We start from the raw sequence: 16,427 nt of genomic DNA, 5'->3' as shown, positions 1-16,427 counted from the left end.
CGCCATGTGGGCACTCCCTGACAAATTCAGGTGCCCAGTCTTGTTCAGCTCGAGGAATGTAATAGCCCTTAGAGAGCTTCTCCCAAAAGAGTGCTCTTATTTTTCTAGTTATGTCCCCCTCCATCCGGAATGTTACCGCTCTTTGCCTACAACCCTGGGGCCGGCAGCATGATATTCATGTCTATATAGAGGTAGTAAATGGTGTGACACAGCCTTTCTTACCGGCATCCCGGAGGCCCGGTGGCGTTTTATATTAACAGTTGTTACTTGTTCTGCATTTTAGGCAAATTCTATTCTGATATGTCGTTACAGTAGAAACATTTTGTAAGTTTTTCTATGTATTAACATCCTTAAATTTTCCATAACTTTACAAAGATCACTGCATAACAACATTCTCACTCCTGTCATGTTCGTTGTATTCTGTTTTTGATTTCTTACATGGTGTCTCCTTGTTACCGCGGGCCTTACCAACAGAGGAAAAAACTACTGTTTACTCATCAGCTGTTGTTGACCTCCCCTTTAGATATTCAATTAGGTGCATCCAGTAGTCTTTGGGTCTAGCGCCTGCAGGCAGTTCCTCCTCATACGTATTTAACGTGTCTTTACAATATGTGATATCTGCCAACCAGTTTTTCATCTTAGGGTGCTTTTTGCTGTTCCAAAGGTGTGAGACTCAACGCTTAGCCATTAGTAATGCTATCACACAGAACTTACGCTTTCTTGCTCGTATATTCGGAACCAGGCTCAACAGGCACACGTTTACTGAACATTCTATATGCGTGTCTAGCATTACTCCCAGCGCCTCTGTCACTTCTCCCCAATAGTACGCTATCCCGGGTAACTCCAAGCCAGGTGTATAAAATCTGCATCTTCCATTCTACATCGCATACATCTTGAGTCTGCACTTAAACCGTATCTATGCAATTTGTGCGGTGTGTAGTACAGGATTTGTAGTGAATTATTCTTAGGTTACCATTTGGGGTAAGCATGTCAGTTAACATACATGTTACGGACCATTCCTCTGTAGATAGTGGTTCATCTATAACGCTATTCCATTTAAGCCTCATTTTGTCTGTGTTGTTCGCAATGTCTTCCTGTAACCTGGCATATAACCTGGAAACTAAATGCGCTGCTATGGGCGTTGTCAACAGATATTTTAAGGAGAGCAGTTGCTGAGGCTCTTCAGGGTATACAGTGTATAGCTCTTTCATTGCCCTCTGCAATCGGTAATAAGTGAAAGTGAACAGTAACGTCGGGTTACTAATATAACTCAATGTGTCTAGTGTTTTAAAGCGCCTTCCTCGTGAAGATCGCCCATTTTATCAATTCCTGCACGTTGTAACAGTTCCATGCCTACTGTTTCTTGCGTCACCGATAGCTCCGGATGATGTGCTATAGGCAAGTCAGGTGCATACAGTGGGAGCTTTTTCGCTTTTTTGGCCATCAGTTGCCATGCTGTGTTGGTGGCATCTATTGTATTTATGTCTTTTGTATGTAGTGGTGGACGCTTGTGTGGCAGTATTGCTGATAAAGGAATGGGGTGGGCATCTCCCGTCTCAATAGCTACGTGCGACATGAAGGGTATCTCGTGGTACCAGTAGAAAGCGAATTGCGCTTGCGCACACAAATAATAGAGATAAAGATCTGGCACCTTAAAACCGCCCTGCGCATATGGTAGCGTTAATGTTTGGAGTTCAAGTCTAGCCTGCTTTCCTGCCCAGATAAGACTTAAGACCAATCGGTTTATGTTTTGGAAGACTGCTGCCGGTGGTTTGATAGGAATGTTGTTAAACAAGTAGAGAAACTTGGGTAGAAACACAATTTTTACTATGGCAGTTCTGTCTGCTAACGAAAGCGGTAATTTATTCCATCTGTTTATTCTCTCCTCATGTCTGAAATGACCCTTCCATAGTTCGAGCGAATGACCAGTTCAGGGTCCCGGTGATACCAGATGCCTAAGTATCTCGTGGGTTCGTCCTGCCATTCCAGCGGGTAATCCAATGCAAATGGAGTGGTACTGTCAGTTAGCGCTAATATTAGGGATTTGGCCCAGTTGATCAGCAGATCAGAGTGTTGACCAAATTTAATGTATTCCCTCAACAATGGGTTGAGGTTTTGGGCAGGGTCTTTCACATATAGCACCATATCGTCGGCATATAAGGATATATGTAAGGGTCGTGTTGGGAACTGTAGTGCCGAATAGTGGTGGTGTTGCCTGATTTTGCATGCTAGAGGTTCCAGCACCAGCGCGAACAGCAGAGGGGACAAGGGGCAACCCTGTCTAGTCCCCCTACCGACTGCTATTGGGTCCGGAAAATAACCATTGACCCTTATTCTAGCCGACAGATCCGTGTACAGCATAGTAATCCGTTGTCCAAACATTATCGGAAAGCCCATTCGTCTCAATACTGCATGCAGGTATTCCAATTCAATTGTATCGAAAGCTTTTGCGGCGTCCAGAAGGATCGCCGCAGCTTTGGTGTCTAGTGTTAAGTAATGGGAAAGGGCAAATAGTGTCCTTGTGTTATGTGTCATTGCTCTTTCAGGTATAAAACCTGACTGATCTGGTCTTATCAGCAATGGCATCAGTGGCTTAAGGCGTGCGGCCAGCAATGATGTTAGGATCTTGGCATCCACATTTATGAGTGATAGGGGCCTATACGAGTCACAAAGTTCTGGATCTTTCCCGGGCTTCAGCAGGGTGATTAACATCGCTTCTCGAAGAGATGCCAGGAGAATTTGTTTCTCGTGTGCTTCCCCATACATCCCTACCAAGTGCGGGGCCAGCTGATCAACAACCGCTTTATAGAACTCTCCAGTAAAACCGTCAGGTCCTGGCGCCTTACCGTTAGGGAGAGCTTTAATAATCTCCTTAACCGTGATCGGGCTGGACAGATATGCCCTATGACCATCCGATAGCCAGGCGATTTCAACATCCTCCATATAGTCTAAGATGGTGTCAGGTGAGACGCATAAGGTCGACTCATAAAGTTGGCCATAAGTCTTACAAAATTCCTCCAGTATCCCTTTCATATCATATCTATTGTTTCCAGTGGCGTCCCGTACTGTATGAATGTGCTGTGGGGCACAGCCTGTACATATCTTCTGAGCAAGTGCCCTTCCTGGCCTGCCACCTTCCCCATATGCCCTGGCTATACCCCGCTTTGTGGTGTACTTAATTTATGCATTTGCATATTCCTGATGTTCAGACAGGACTTGTTTGAGATCTCCCAGTATGGAAATATCTTGTGAGTGTTCAATTCGACGCTCCAGTGCACTCAATTTGGCTTCCCTAATCCGTATCTGCTGTCTAATATCTTTTAGTATCCCCGCTGTTGTGCTAATACATTTTCCCCTTATCATCGCTTTGAAAGCTTCCCACAATAACCCCTTGTTTTCCGTCATCGGAGCGTTGAGGTCAAAGTACTCTGCTATGGCTGTGTGTATGGTTTCTGTGTATGCTGTGTCAAGGAGCGCTGTTGCATTAAATCGCCAGGTGAAAGGCGGGGGCACATAATTAGGTAACTGCAATGACAATAGTACTGGGCTGTGGTCTGAGAGTGTGCGTGGTAAGTGTTTAACATCTGCTGTCCATAAAGCTACATCTCTTGACCCCAACCAATAGTCAATCCTCGACCAGCTGTGATGCGCAGCCGAGATGTGTGTGGCTTTCGTGCAGCCTGGTTTTCGTGTCCTCCAAATGTCACTTAGAAGTAACTCTTCTATAGCATCTTGCAACTCTGCGCGTGCTCGTTTGTGTGTTTCTACCGTGTTAGGTGATCTGTCTAACCTATCATGTAATGCTATATTAAAGTCTCCTCCCCACACCAAATGCGGTACATTTAAATCTGATATAACATGCCATCATTTCGTGAAAAAACCTGTGTCATCCGTGTTTGGTCTGTACGTGTTTACTAAAGCTACAGTGTGGTGTCTGAGCAAGCCAAGGACTATAACATATCTACCTTCTGTGTCTTCGAGTACCTTTGATACTCGGAAATTAATACCTTTTCTGATTAGTATGCTTACACCTCATGCCTACGATGAGTAGTTGGAACTAGGCACAGACTCCGCCCATCTCCTTCCTATGGTGTTCGTTGTATGTGCTGCAATGTGTGTCTCCTGGAGGAAGGCAATGTCTATCTTGTGTCTTGTGAGGTATGCAAATATTAGTCGTACTTTTTTGTGATGATTCATACCCCTTACATTCCAAGTGAGAAAGTTCAGGTTAGTGCCTTTTAGGACTTCAGCGTGTGACTTTGTTACCACTCATGTTCTCGACGCTATTCACCTTTTGTAATTTGCTATTTGGCCCATTGGCTACTCCAAGGAAATCTACCATCTCATACAGAAAAAGTGATTCGGAGTTTGCAATGCTTCTCAGATACAGTAATGTGCAATGAATATCCCCAACTGTTCCTTTTCTCCCCCTCACCTACTTCAGCAACCCAATCCTGCCAAAGCCAGAACCCCAAACAGGTTAAACTATGAAACCAACATGTATCGGGGAACACCCATGTAGGGGGTCCACCAGGTTCACACATCTCCACCCACATTGTGGATGTAGACGGGTAGACCGTCTCATTCAACTAACGTAATCATGGCGCTATAAAGCTACAGTCTTTTCTTATACTGTCGTAATTTTATGCAATGTGTCAGAGCTACAAAGCCTACAATCCAAGTCCTTGTCTCCTGCTCTGCAGTAGCGCCAAATCATTATCATGCTAGTGCCTCACCGTTGTGTCAGGAAGGTCCCTTTTCTGCCACTATGTAGATCACAGACAGTGCATACCCTGCCAAAACCAAATGTCTGCTCAGTGTCCGTGGGAAATGTTTACGTAACTGGGTCACGCAATTTACCCCTTCTTTCAGTGTTTCCGAGTAGTTAGTCTCACGTGCATCAGTATGGTCTTTGCCTTTCAACATCATGCTGATGCCATCATTTTACTATAGACTGTGTTGGATCAGTACATTTATCTCATATCCCCTGTGTCCTTGCACAATTTAATTGCAGTGTATAAGCGATCCACAATCGTCATTAACATGCTAAGTGCGGCAAAAACCAGTCTTGGGATTGTGTTTCCTGGCCCATGGAGCGCGTAGGGTATCCCACCCACCAGCAACATAGATCATGACTGTCATATTGTTTATGTGGACGTTGTTCAGTGTGCGAGAAAAGTAATAGTAAGGCACGCCTTGTCAGTTGTCTCAGTTCACTTCAGTTTAGTTTCCAAGCTCTATATATCGGCAGTACTTTATATCATAAGTCTACACTGGTACAACATTACCTTGTAGGTACCTCTCAGCTCTCGTCGTCCTGCCATTCTTCACGGTCTGGTGTGCGTCTCCGCCTGTCTAATTTTTTGATAAATTCGTGAGCTGCCTGTGGTGTGGTTAAAACCATTGATTTTCCTTCGTGGTTTAATTTAAGTTTTGCGGGATAAAGCATGGAGTATTCCACCCCTAAATCTCTTAGCTTCTTTTTCGCCGAGTTATATTCCTTGCGGGCCAACTGGACCTCTATAGTGGGATCTGGATAGAAGTCGAGTTTGTTACCTTGGTGAGTGATGTCGCCTTTTATTATGATGCGCGGGGGTGCTCCAGGCTTCGGACGTGGTGCCAAGGAACGATGGGCCCTCTCCACCAGGAATACCGTCGAGAACTCTTCCGCTCCGAATAGGTCCTTAAGGAGGTTTTCCACATACACTTCCATCTTACCAGTGTTTGTTGACTCCGGAAGACCCGCTATGCGAATATTGTTGCGGCGGGACCTTGCTTCCAAATCCTCTGCCTTACTGCGTAGTGCTTCCATCATCTTTTCCATGGCGGCACAGGCTTTAGCGTTGGTATTAGCGACGTCTTCCACTGCCGATATCCTTGTTTCTGCCTCCACCAACCTTTCCCCATGCTTGTCGATTTTGGAAGCCATGTGGTCCACTCTCTGTGTGAGAGCATCCAATTTACCGTTCATTTCTTGTAAACTGCACTGTATAGCACGCAGTACTCCTTCCATTCCCGGTCCCTCCTCTAACTCATGGTCTCCCTCCGTCTCCGACCCACCAGTCGCACCTTTAGTTTGCTTTTTTGCCTCAAATTGCAGCTTGGTTTGCTGTTTTTCCGGCTTTCCCATCGCGCTGGTTACGTTGGGTCCTCCGCAATTTGTGCGCGGCAGATTTTGAATGGCGTGCGCCCTTCTCGTCACTGTGTTCATCCGGTGTTTGTGATACTGGCTGGCCTTCAGCGGCGATGTAGGTTAGTGTCCTTGTCCGTGCAAATACCTCACCAGTGGCACACGGGAACTCGGGCACCCATCCCCTCTCGGAAAATGCGTACTCACACCTCTTCTCCCATGTTCATTCCTTCCTCCGGGCACATAGGTACTTATTTCAAAGCACGCGTAGCTCGCTAGATGCAGGCAGCTCTCAATGTCATGCAGGGCCTTCCTCTTCCACCATACAACGTTGATATAGTGCAGCTGTTTCTATGGAACCATCATAGCGCTCCACTGCGCGTATAAGGCTCTCACACCTATCGCCGATCGGCGATAGTGAGACCGCTGTGTAGCACCTTATGTCTCAAGGGGCCCGACACTCCAAGGCCATACGCTAGTTATTGCCAGTTTCCCCACATTAGCTTGAAGGCTCCGACTCCTCCGGCTCTGTCGCTCTCCCGCCAGAAGGTCCACTCCTAGAGCCTCCAGCTCCTCGCACGCACACTCCCACAAACAGTCGTAAAATGCCCAGCAGAGGGACAGTCGCTATTGCGGGGTATGGTGGCAGGGAGAGGCCGGCACGCTTATTTAGGGGACATATCGAGAAACATCGCTGCGGCGTATGTTATTCTTAAAAGGCGCGCTGTATTCCTGTGCGTTTCATTTCAGCCGCCATCTTGTGCTTCGTGGAACGCACGGCACAATGTACTCACAGTTCGTGTCTGCTTCTGCCAGGCGGCAATTCTTCCTTTCCGGAGGGTTTTTTGATCTCCACGCTGTGTCAGGGATGCACTTAGGGTTCAAATCTGCGGACTCTTCACGTTCTTTTTTGCCGTCTCCTCACATCGCGGTCTCCGCCATTTTGAAAGTCTGTCCGAGGTCCTCGCTGTTTTGCCCCTCAGGTCCTGATTTAGGTAGTTTTGGACCTCAGAAACCCTTGCCTGGCATTCCGCAGATGTTCCGACTGCCCATCCAGCAACGCGTCCGCTCATTTTCGTAGCCTCAGCACCGCTGTTTATGCATTACCGGTCTCCCGTCCGGCGGAGCTGACTCAGGAGCCAGCCATCCCGCAGTGCGCCCTCTAGCGCCCCCCATCCGGAGTGTTACTTCATATAAATTGTAAGGTACACTAACCCTGGTGTCGGCAGTTTCAACTTGAATGGATTCATTCAAGTCCACTGTCTCCAGATGATCCTTCAAGATCTTGTGAAATATGGTGACTTCTGCTGCGCTGTCTTGCATTGTCTGAGCCCACTCCCCGTTCTTGAGTTGTGTTCTCAAGATCCTCTGCATGTCTGATCTTTACGCTTGCTACCTTCTTCTTGGTGAATTGAGTTTTCTTATTTTTTGGAACGTGCTGTTCTTCTTTGGACTTCACGCGTTCCTCTTTCTGTTCTGATCGTCCTCTCCTCTCGGATTTATGCGAGGAAGTCTGAAAGGTACGAGAGGAACGTGTATCAGTATATTGATATCTATCAGATTTTCTTAAAGTATCCCTATTTCTAAGGGTTTACCTTTTTTCATAGGGCTCCCGTTGGGGAGATCTTCCTCTGGATTGATAACGTTTCTCTTTGGGAAGTGTTTGTTTAGTATTTTCCCACATCTTTTTAGGAGTAGTGAGATTATTTTTAATAAACACTTTTTCAGGATTTTCTGGTAATTCGGATTTTACTGGTTTCCCACCCAAATTATCTCTACCTAGTTCTTCAATAATTCTAGCAAGCTCATATGGTTGGTCTGTTATATCTGTTTCTTTTATTTTTTGGCGGATTGCCACGAATGCTGCTTCACCTTTAATGTTAGCTAATAATATAGCTGAGACCTGTTTGAAATCTTTCAGTAATTTCATACCTAGATTTAAGGCCGGTTCTGGACCGTATCCATTCTGAATCTGTCTGAGAACGTCTGGTATTACCGCCATGGACTGTACACCATGTGTTTTCGCGTAGATTGAAGCAAAGACTGTACCCCAAGTGTCACAGTCCTCCACATGTGGTGCTATCCCCATTGGTAAACAGATTGTCAGAATTCTGTGTTTCTCATGAGGTGTACTATCAGGGAATACTGCCTCTATTTGAGTAATTTTCTGAGCTAACCAGAACAGAATTTGTTCCCTTTTTGCGGGGAATCTACCAATGATTGATTGTACAGTCTGTGGTGTGATTTTGTTAGTATTCCCCTGGTGAGGGGTGTGCTTTGGAATCCTTACAGCTGGTTTGACATTTAAAGTCTGCATGACATATTGAACCAATTGTCTATGTATTTTAATTAACTGTTTCAGCTGAGCTAACAGTTCTGGACCTGTCATTCCGTTAATGTCAGGATGTGGTGTATAGCTGGCTAGTACCGGCCATGTTGCTCCTGGTCTACCTAGTGGACCAAGCCTGGTGGTATTGTGATTTTGATGTTTTAGGGCGCCTTTAAACCAGAGCTGGTGCTCTTGGTAAGTTAGTGGAATTTCAACGTCCTCAAAAGGAATGTATTCCGCTGGAGGTTCCTCTACTTTGTAGTAGTGGAACTCATGTGTTACTGGATTTGCTGTAGGAAATAGGATCCATGAATAGAATACCTCTGTCTGCCGATATTCATGCGCCTCTATAACAAAGATTACTTTACCACCTCTCGATGATACTCCATTTTCTATAAGTTTCATAGTTATGGTTTTCCTTATATTTGCCGGGATGAATATTGCATCCGGGTCATTTGTTGGAGATTTGTGCCATCTAAGACTGCTTGAGCTGCTACTCTAGCTCTCTCCCTTTCTTCGTCACTCTCCGACATTTTGTCGACCGTTAGTTTTTCCAGAGCAAAGTATCAAGGAAACAAAGATTAGGTGCACAATATTTTGGAACACTGTATCCTTCAACGTTGAACAAATCAAAAACTAATACATAGGATTTTTGTCCTACTCAGTTTTGGCGGATATTAACCTTTTACCCACTCCAGAAGTCTATTGGAGTATTTTAGGGGAAAAAGGGGGTCTATGTGAAAAGCACAACTGAGGTACTCTAGTATCTAGCGTTAAATTATCGCCTTACCAAACGTTGGGCGCCATGTAGTGTAGTTCCTATATTCCCAATAGGCTCTGCGCATTGGAATAACATATACTAAAGTTTAGTCATGGACTGAGGTCGACTAGGTCTCATTCGTATATATTAAACTTAATTGTGAGTGCCAGCTAGCTCAGAGGTCACTAGAAACTTTCTTGAATTCACAAGAAGGGATTAGTTTCTGACAACCGCATAAACATGACAACTTTGTTTCCCAAGAATAAGAAATCAATCTCTAGAGTCGCGAAAACAATAGATAACTATTTTACTCAGTCAAACGTGCATGCTTCGTTTCACCAGAGGTGCTGAGAAAATAGAGAGACGGGCGTTTTCAATAAAAGGTATTTATTGAACAGTCTTCTTTCTCAAGCATAAGAAATGTACTACAATCGTAATACTGGTTATAAAGTACAGGGCATATAATACGAAAAGTATTATAAAGTAGTACTGTAAGAGCATGATATGGTTTCTAAGCCATAAGTTGCCTAAAACGTATAAAATAGATACAGTGATAAAATAATGACTAAAAGTACTCAACTGGTGCTTCTAAAATACGCCTACCCTGGTGTACCTAACCTAAGTCTAGTACAAGGGAAGAAGTAAGTGAGAAGTAGCTTAAGTTTAGTATTTCTCTGCCAAGGATCTATCCAAGAATTCTCTAAGGGTCTAATCAGCTTCGTACCTTGGTTTTATCTCTCTCTCAGGACTCGATTTCCCAGCAACCCGCATGGGTAGCCTGGAAACACTGGAGCTGGATTTCTCGGCAAGAGAAAAGACAGCGTCTCTCAGTTCATCAGCTGGAGGGTCGGCTTCCTTTGGCACTTGCTGCTGCAGGGCGTCAGGCAAGTAGTTAGTCGATCTGCTCCAAACCACTCTGTGTTTGTCTGGGCAAATGTAGGCATATTTATACTTTGAAGGTGCTGAGTTTGACGAATGATTGGACTTAATAACGCCACTCAAAGACCCAGTTCTGTGAAAACTCCATGATTTCCTAGATAAATAAGTATTCAGGCGAGGGGAAGTCCCTAGCTGCTGTAGGCGGATTTTCGAAAAAATCGTTGTTGATTCTCGGAACTTAGTGGAAGTAGCCATGCCGTATTTGGGCTGCATAGGCACAGTCTAAATATGGTAATGATTTCTATGGCTCTATAAGTATCGGTTAATTTATACCTATATAAGGGCATGAATCGGGAAAATTACACTAGGGTCCTAGATTCATTTACAACACCTGTATCACTGTTTTCAGCTGAAACTGAGGGAGAAGATAAAGGATCTTCTTTAAAACGTTTAGGAGTCTACAGCAAGACTCTACAACACTAGCCACAGGGGGGGCAAATGTGGCTGATTTATCAAATTTCACCCCCAGATTGCGAGCCACTTTGGCATTGCCAAGTGGAGGCGGCACACCACTTGCCCAGCAGCCGTCGGCCCATCTGGGAAGTGGTAAACCAAAGAGCAGAATTACAGTTTTCATTGCATTGTAGATTGCTAGTGTGCAGCCACTGAAACACTGCTGTGATGCATGCCTTTAAGCATGTAAACATGTAAAAATAAAAATACATGTACAACTTTTTTAATACACTGGACCCTGACTATGGGCTGATTAAGGCATACCTTAAGTGTATTAAAAAGGGAGGTTTCAGCCTAGCAAAAAGATGTATTTAGCTTTGTTGATATGGCAGTTTAAATCTGCACTGGGGTGAATGTTTGACATTGTTCACCATTCTGTCCATCATTTGTTCTTTTTTTATTTGTTACCCAGAGTGGGACGGGTATGCCTAGAGAAGGTCCCGTGCTCTCCATGCCACTGAAGCCAAGCTATTCTGGCTAATGAGGGGTGAAACCCCTAAACCGGTCCAATGATGCTTGTTTCCCATCCAGGTAGGAACTGGCCTGGCAGTTCAGGCTGAACTTTTCCCATTCTGTCCATCAATTGTTCTTTTTACATTTGTCACCCGGAGTGGGACGGGTATGCCCATACGTGTGTCCTGTGCTCTGGACTATTCTCATGAGGAACAGGATCAAGACTGATTTGCATGTGGCTGAGTTTAAACTGGAAAGGCATGAGGAGCAAAAAATACTGTGAATTTAGGCCCAGATCTCTGTGCTGGGGTTAACGTTTGTTACTGATCAACATTCTGTCCACCAATTAATGTTTTTGCACATATGCTGCAATGGCAGGACTAACATGTTATAAAAGGGCTACTGAAAAGAGAGACACAATAAGTGCTGCGGGCCCACAAGTTGCATTTAATTTACAGACCCTCAGTACATGCAGTGCAAGTAAATTAGATATGCTAATTTGGTGATAGCCAATATTATCATGATTTTAGGAGAGAGCACAAGCACTTAGCACTGGTTATCAGAGGTAAAGAGCACAGAGTACCAAGGCCAGAAGAAACAAAGTCAGCAAAAACGGGAAGATTGAAGGCAAAATGTTGGGGGAAACCACAGGTCCTGTACAAGTGTAATGCAAAATAAGATGCATTGTAAAAATGATCACTCCTGTGGGGCAGTCTTGCATGTGCCATGTAAGTCTTGATAAGTGTTTTAAGGTTCACCAATAGAGCATGAGCTGAGCAACCCTTGGCTACCTCTGACATTCATTTGTTACTATGAGGACCAAACCAAAGGGTACTGCTTGCCGGGGACAGTGGGCTATGACTAATACGGAATCATTAGCAGTTCTGGATCAAACTATCTCATACAACAAATCCAAGAGCATGCGTGCTAGAAGGACAGTACCAAATACAGTTTTTGATGCCCACCCTCAGAGAAATAGGGACCCCAAGACAAAATTCCTTAAATGCTGTGACTCATGAAATCAAGATTTCTGGAAGCAACAAACAATGAACAAAAGTGCCGGTGGTCTACCTCAAAATTCACACAAAATGGAAACTCACGAATGGAGACACATGATATGCAGAGACATTCAGTACTCTGTGGTAGAGATTAAGTACTAAAGTTATGCAAGCCAGCAACCCTGTTATAAGAGATGTGCACTGCAAAGCTGTTCTGATCCTTTAAGTACCAAGGGGAATAACACACTTGTATGAAGAAAGGGGAGACAGACTCCCAACCTTTACATAATACAATGCTGTTCACGCCTGACTGCAGAGCTTTCCTGAATTCCATTTGTAGGAATACTCTTGTAAGATCGGGCTGCAGTTACAAGGCAAAGGGACGATGTTAGCGCCACTGATCAACAATCTGAGAGACCAAGAGAATTACAGATACATCAAAGTTTCTAAAGACTGAGCTGGTAGGATACAAATAAGAACTATAGTATCTCTTACCCCCTTCAAAGTTATAAGTAGGAACATAAAATAGCACCAAGTTGAATGTGTCACCAAGCTCACCCAAAATGATTACAGATAAAAAGTTGTATTTTACTGCTTGAAGATCCATCACAAGACTTCAGGGAATATGCGGTGCTACTTATAATTTAAGTATTTTAAGTACTATAAATTAAGTATAATTAAAGTATTTTAGAGAAAGAGCTCAAGCCCCAAAAGAAACATCAGGAGCTATGAAGGACCAGCAATAGAGAGACCCACAAATGTTTAGGAGGAAAACGTGTCTAAGGAAATTATGGAAGCGATTGCGATCAGAATCAACATGTAGTTTGAGCCAAAGTTTGTTATGCTGTGGATTTGCCAAGTGCACAGATTTCCTTAGGTTCTCATTTCACCACGTGCCCCAGAGCTGTAAGCGAAAAGTGCTGCAGGCTAGTCTGATAAAAGCTAGGTCTTCAGTTGTCTTCTAAAGAAATCTTACGCTATTTGAATTGATTTAGGTAATCAAAGATAGACACAACATTCAAACTCATATTTATACAAAAAGCGAGGAGGTGACTGAGTAAACTCTTTGGCAACAGGCAAAGTAGGGAAAAATAATCCATTACATAAAAAAGTGGTCACTGTGGACTACTGCTGTGACTCTGAGTTCCAAGAATGGCTCCAGGGCAAGAGGATACCTAGGGGTAGATTTACTGAGATTTGTTTGGGTCTTTTTGTCTGATTTTCTTTCTAGCGCTAAACATATATTTCGCTACAAATAAACTGAAAGTAATGCAAAGCCAGCTTTCCATCACTTAGCGCCAAGGGGTTGTACCATCGGTTGTGCATGGGCATTCCCATGCAACCATCCAAGGTTTCCTACACTAAACAAAACATAACTAAATAAAGTAGACATGGTTCAGCTGCTATGAAGGAGAACACTTTTTTCCTCCTTTATTTTCTGAATTCGCATGTGTGCTGCATTGTACTTGCATACATACAAAGTGGGAAAATGTTTAAAATTAATGTAATCATACTATTTTGTTATAAAAGGCATTCCTTCCAGTACACAACCTATGCTTGACTCATGGAGACACCCATGCACTAATGTGCAAAGGAGTGTCCGTGGTGTACTGCACTGCAGCTAATTTCAGTGCCGGCACTAAGGAGAGTGGACGAGAGTGCTAGATTTCAGTAAAGTTGGCGCTCTCGTGCTCTCCTTATCACGCAACGCTGCACAGCATTTGCTGCTGCTACACTGCGTTGCATGGGAAATTAGTTAACCTGGCCCTTAGACTCTTCACCTGAGTAAATACAAAGGCATTGCCAAGATAAGAAGATCAAATAGCCATTTATGGGGCTCATCCAACAATCATTATCATGCATGCCCTCTCTGAAATTATCCAATTCCTTCCCTACCAAATAGTTTAAAAAAAATCAACATGCAGTCAGGAAAGGACTGACAGCCAAATGCAGCTCTGGCAAAAATGTTCAAGCCAGGCCCTGCCCCTTTGACCCTCCTTCATATCTCTCACTCTCCTATTCTCTCTTTGTCCCCTCTCGCTTGCCTCTCTTTCCTTTTCATGACTGATGTAATTACCTCAGGGAGAAGGATAAAGAAGAGCAGGGAGCGCCAGTGGCCCACTCCCTACAAAACCCGCCTCCAAAGTCTTAACGCTTCTGTAAGGGAAATGCCTGATAGAATAAAAGAACAGTCTGGCCCAGCATGCATTTTCTGTCATCAGCAGTGATATTCTTGTGCAGCTGAAATCGACTTTAGTTACTCTTCTAGCATTAGCCATAGTATTGACAAATGCCAAAGGACTGCAAGACCTTTTCTAGGTCTAGAGAAGTGCTTGCCTTTTCATCAGGTCATCAGTGTGTGTTTCAGGAAATCTCAGTGGAGATGAGATAGCACTTACATCTATTCTCTTTATGTCGGAGACTTCACGTACATAGGTGATTCGCCCCTCTCCAGCCCCAGGGCCGAGGAACCCAAGCTCTGTCAGTTCTGTTTTGGAAAAAATAAATGAAAATGTTAATATTTCACAAACATACTGCACTTTAACACTTTACTGGTAGCAGATCGTACAATGCAATTCCTAATTGTAACATATTTTAGGGTGGATCACATCACACTTTCTATGTTTTACAAAGTTTTGAATAAAAAATAATTCCTGGACTTAAAAACAATGAAGAAGATGACAATGTATGAAGTTGAGGGAGAAATGAGGACTGGTCATGAAAGTACAGCCCAAGAACATAACAAAGAGACAAAGAGCTCTCAATCTGACTATGGAATATGGGACATCAATTCAAAAGGACACTTTTCCACAGCAGCTTTAATTATACCTGAAAACACTCATACTCACAGACTGCCCCAGACTGGCACCAATACATAACACATATTCCTTTTTCAAACAACAATGAACTATAACAGTAAAAACAATACATATTCATCCATCCACTTGGGACACCTTTTTACAGAATGTGATTTAAAGATATTAGTTTGATGAAGCTGAATTCTCTTGTCACCTCTCTTGCAATCAGGATTACCAGACTGAGATCTACTCCCTGTACTAAGTAAAATTTTATGATCAACTTTATTTAGTTTTTCACCTCCTTACAGCACACCAGCAGAAAAAAACAATTAGCTAATTTTCATCTAACTAAACACAAATGCATATGACAGGATGGGAGTGAAGAACGAAGAGGGAATTTAACAAAGATTACCACTTCATGAAGTGTATAACAGCAGTCACAGTGAATAAGGAAGACAGACAGAAGTGACAAAAGAAAGCAGCAAAAAGTGGAGATAGGTGTTTTAAAGGGAGACCCTAGATTAGTTCAGGACAAGACAAAAAAAGATACATCAGTAGCCACTTCCTTAGGGAAAGGAGAGGGTTGGTTTCTGATGCTAACTGGAAGAGAGTTTAAGATGGAGGTCACCAATTCAGGGAAGGAGCAATTAAGGGTAGACACTGATTTACACTTGTATGCCTCAATCCAAAGTGTTGTATGGCGTTTTAGGACCCGAGGGAAATTTTCCCGATTCATGCCCTTATATAGGTACAATTCACATTGCCCTAATATAGGCATAGAAATCATACCCATATTTAGACATAGCCCATGCAGTCCAAATACAAGCATGGCTACTTCCACCCGTACTAAAAAGTCACAACGATTTCTTGGAAAATCGGTCATCCCCTTGCTTGAATATTGATTTATCCAAGAAGTCATGCAGTTTTCAAAGAACTGCCATTCCCTTGGGGTTCCTTGCTGACATTATTATGCCCAACTTTAAGTCAAACCAGGCACCTTCAAGGTATAAATATGCCTTCACTTGCTCTATCAAACACACAGTGGTTTGGAGCAGTTCGACTATCTACTTGGCCGACGCAGCTCGCTACAGCAAGTACCGAAGGAAGCCGACCCTTCAGCTGATGCACTGATCAAGAGACTGCCTTTCTCTCACTGAGAATCCAGCTCCTTTGTTTCCAAGCTCCCCCTGCGGGGTGTTGGGAAATCGGGTCCGAGACAGAAATACCAGACCTCCTTCATTCTAACTAATGTAAGGAGCTGAAGAGACCCTAATAGAAATCTTGGATAGATTATTGGAAAAGAAAACTAAACCTATGCGACACCACACTTACTTCTTCCCTCGTACTAAACATAGGTTAGGTACATTGGGGTAGGCGTATTTTAGAAGCACCAGTTGAGTACTTTTAGCCAATGTTATTTATGTATGTATTTTTATGGCTTAGAAACCATACAATGCTTTACAGTATTATTTTATAATACTATTCTTGCTGTACGCATTATAATTTGCAGCCTGTATTACGATTGTAGCAGTTCATTTCTTTTGCATGAGAAAGAAGGCTGTTCAAT

The 16,427-nt window shown here is 43.5% G+C and overlaps 1 protein-coding gene across 1 annotated transcript in view; it reads right to left on the bottom strand.

The window, feature by feature from the left end:
* DNMT3L (DNA methyltransferase 3 like) overlaps positions 1-16,427 on the bottom strand; it is a 232,553-nt gene that overhangs the window by 117,035 nt on the left and 99,091 nt on the right. Inside the window, exon 8 of the mRNA XM_086958467.1 lies at positions 14,462-14,550. Coding sequence (XP_086814593.1) covers positions 14,462-14,550 — 89 coding nt within the window. The remainder of the gene's footprint in view (positions 1-14,461; positions 14,551-16,427) is intronic.

Source organism: Lissotriton vulgaris, chromosome 2_1 (assembly GCF_964263255.1).
Source record: "Lissotriton vulgaris chromosome 2_1, aLisVul1.2, whole genome shotgun sequence".
In the NCBI taxonomy this organism is placed as follows: Eukaryota; Metazoa; Chordata; class Amphibia; order Caudata; family Salamandridae; genus Lissotriton; species Lissotriton vulgaris.
This window is presented reverse-complemented; position numbering and strand designations above follow the sequence as displayed.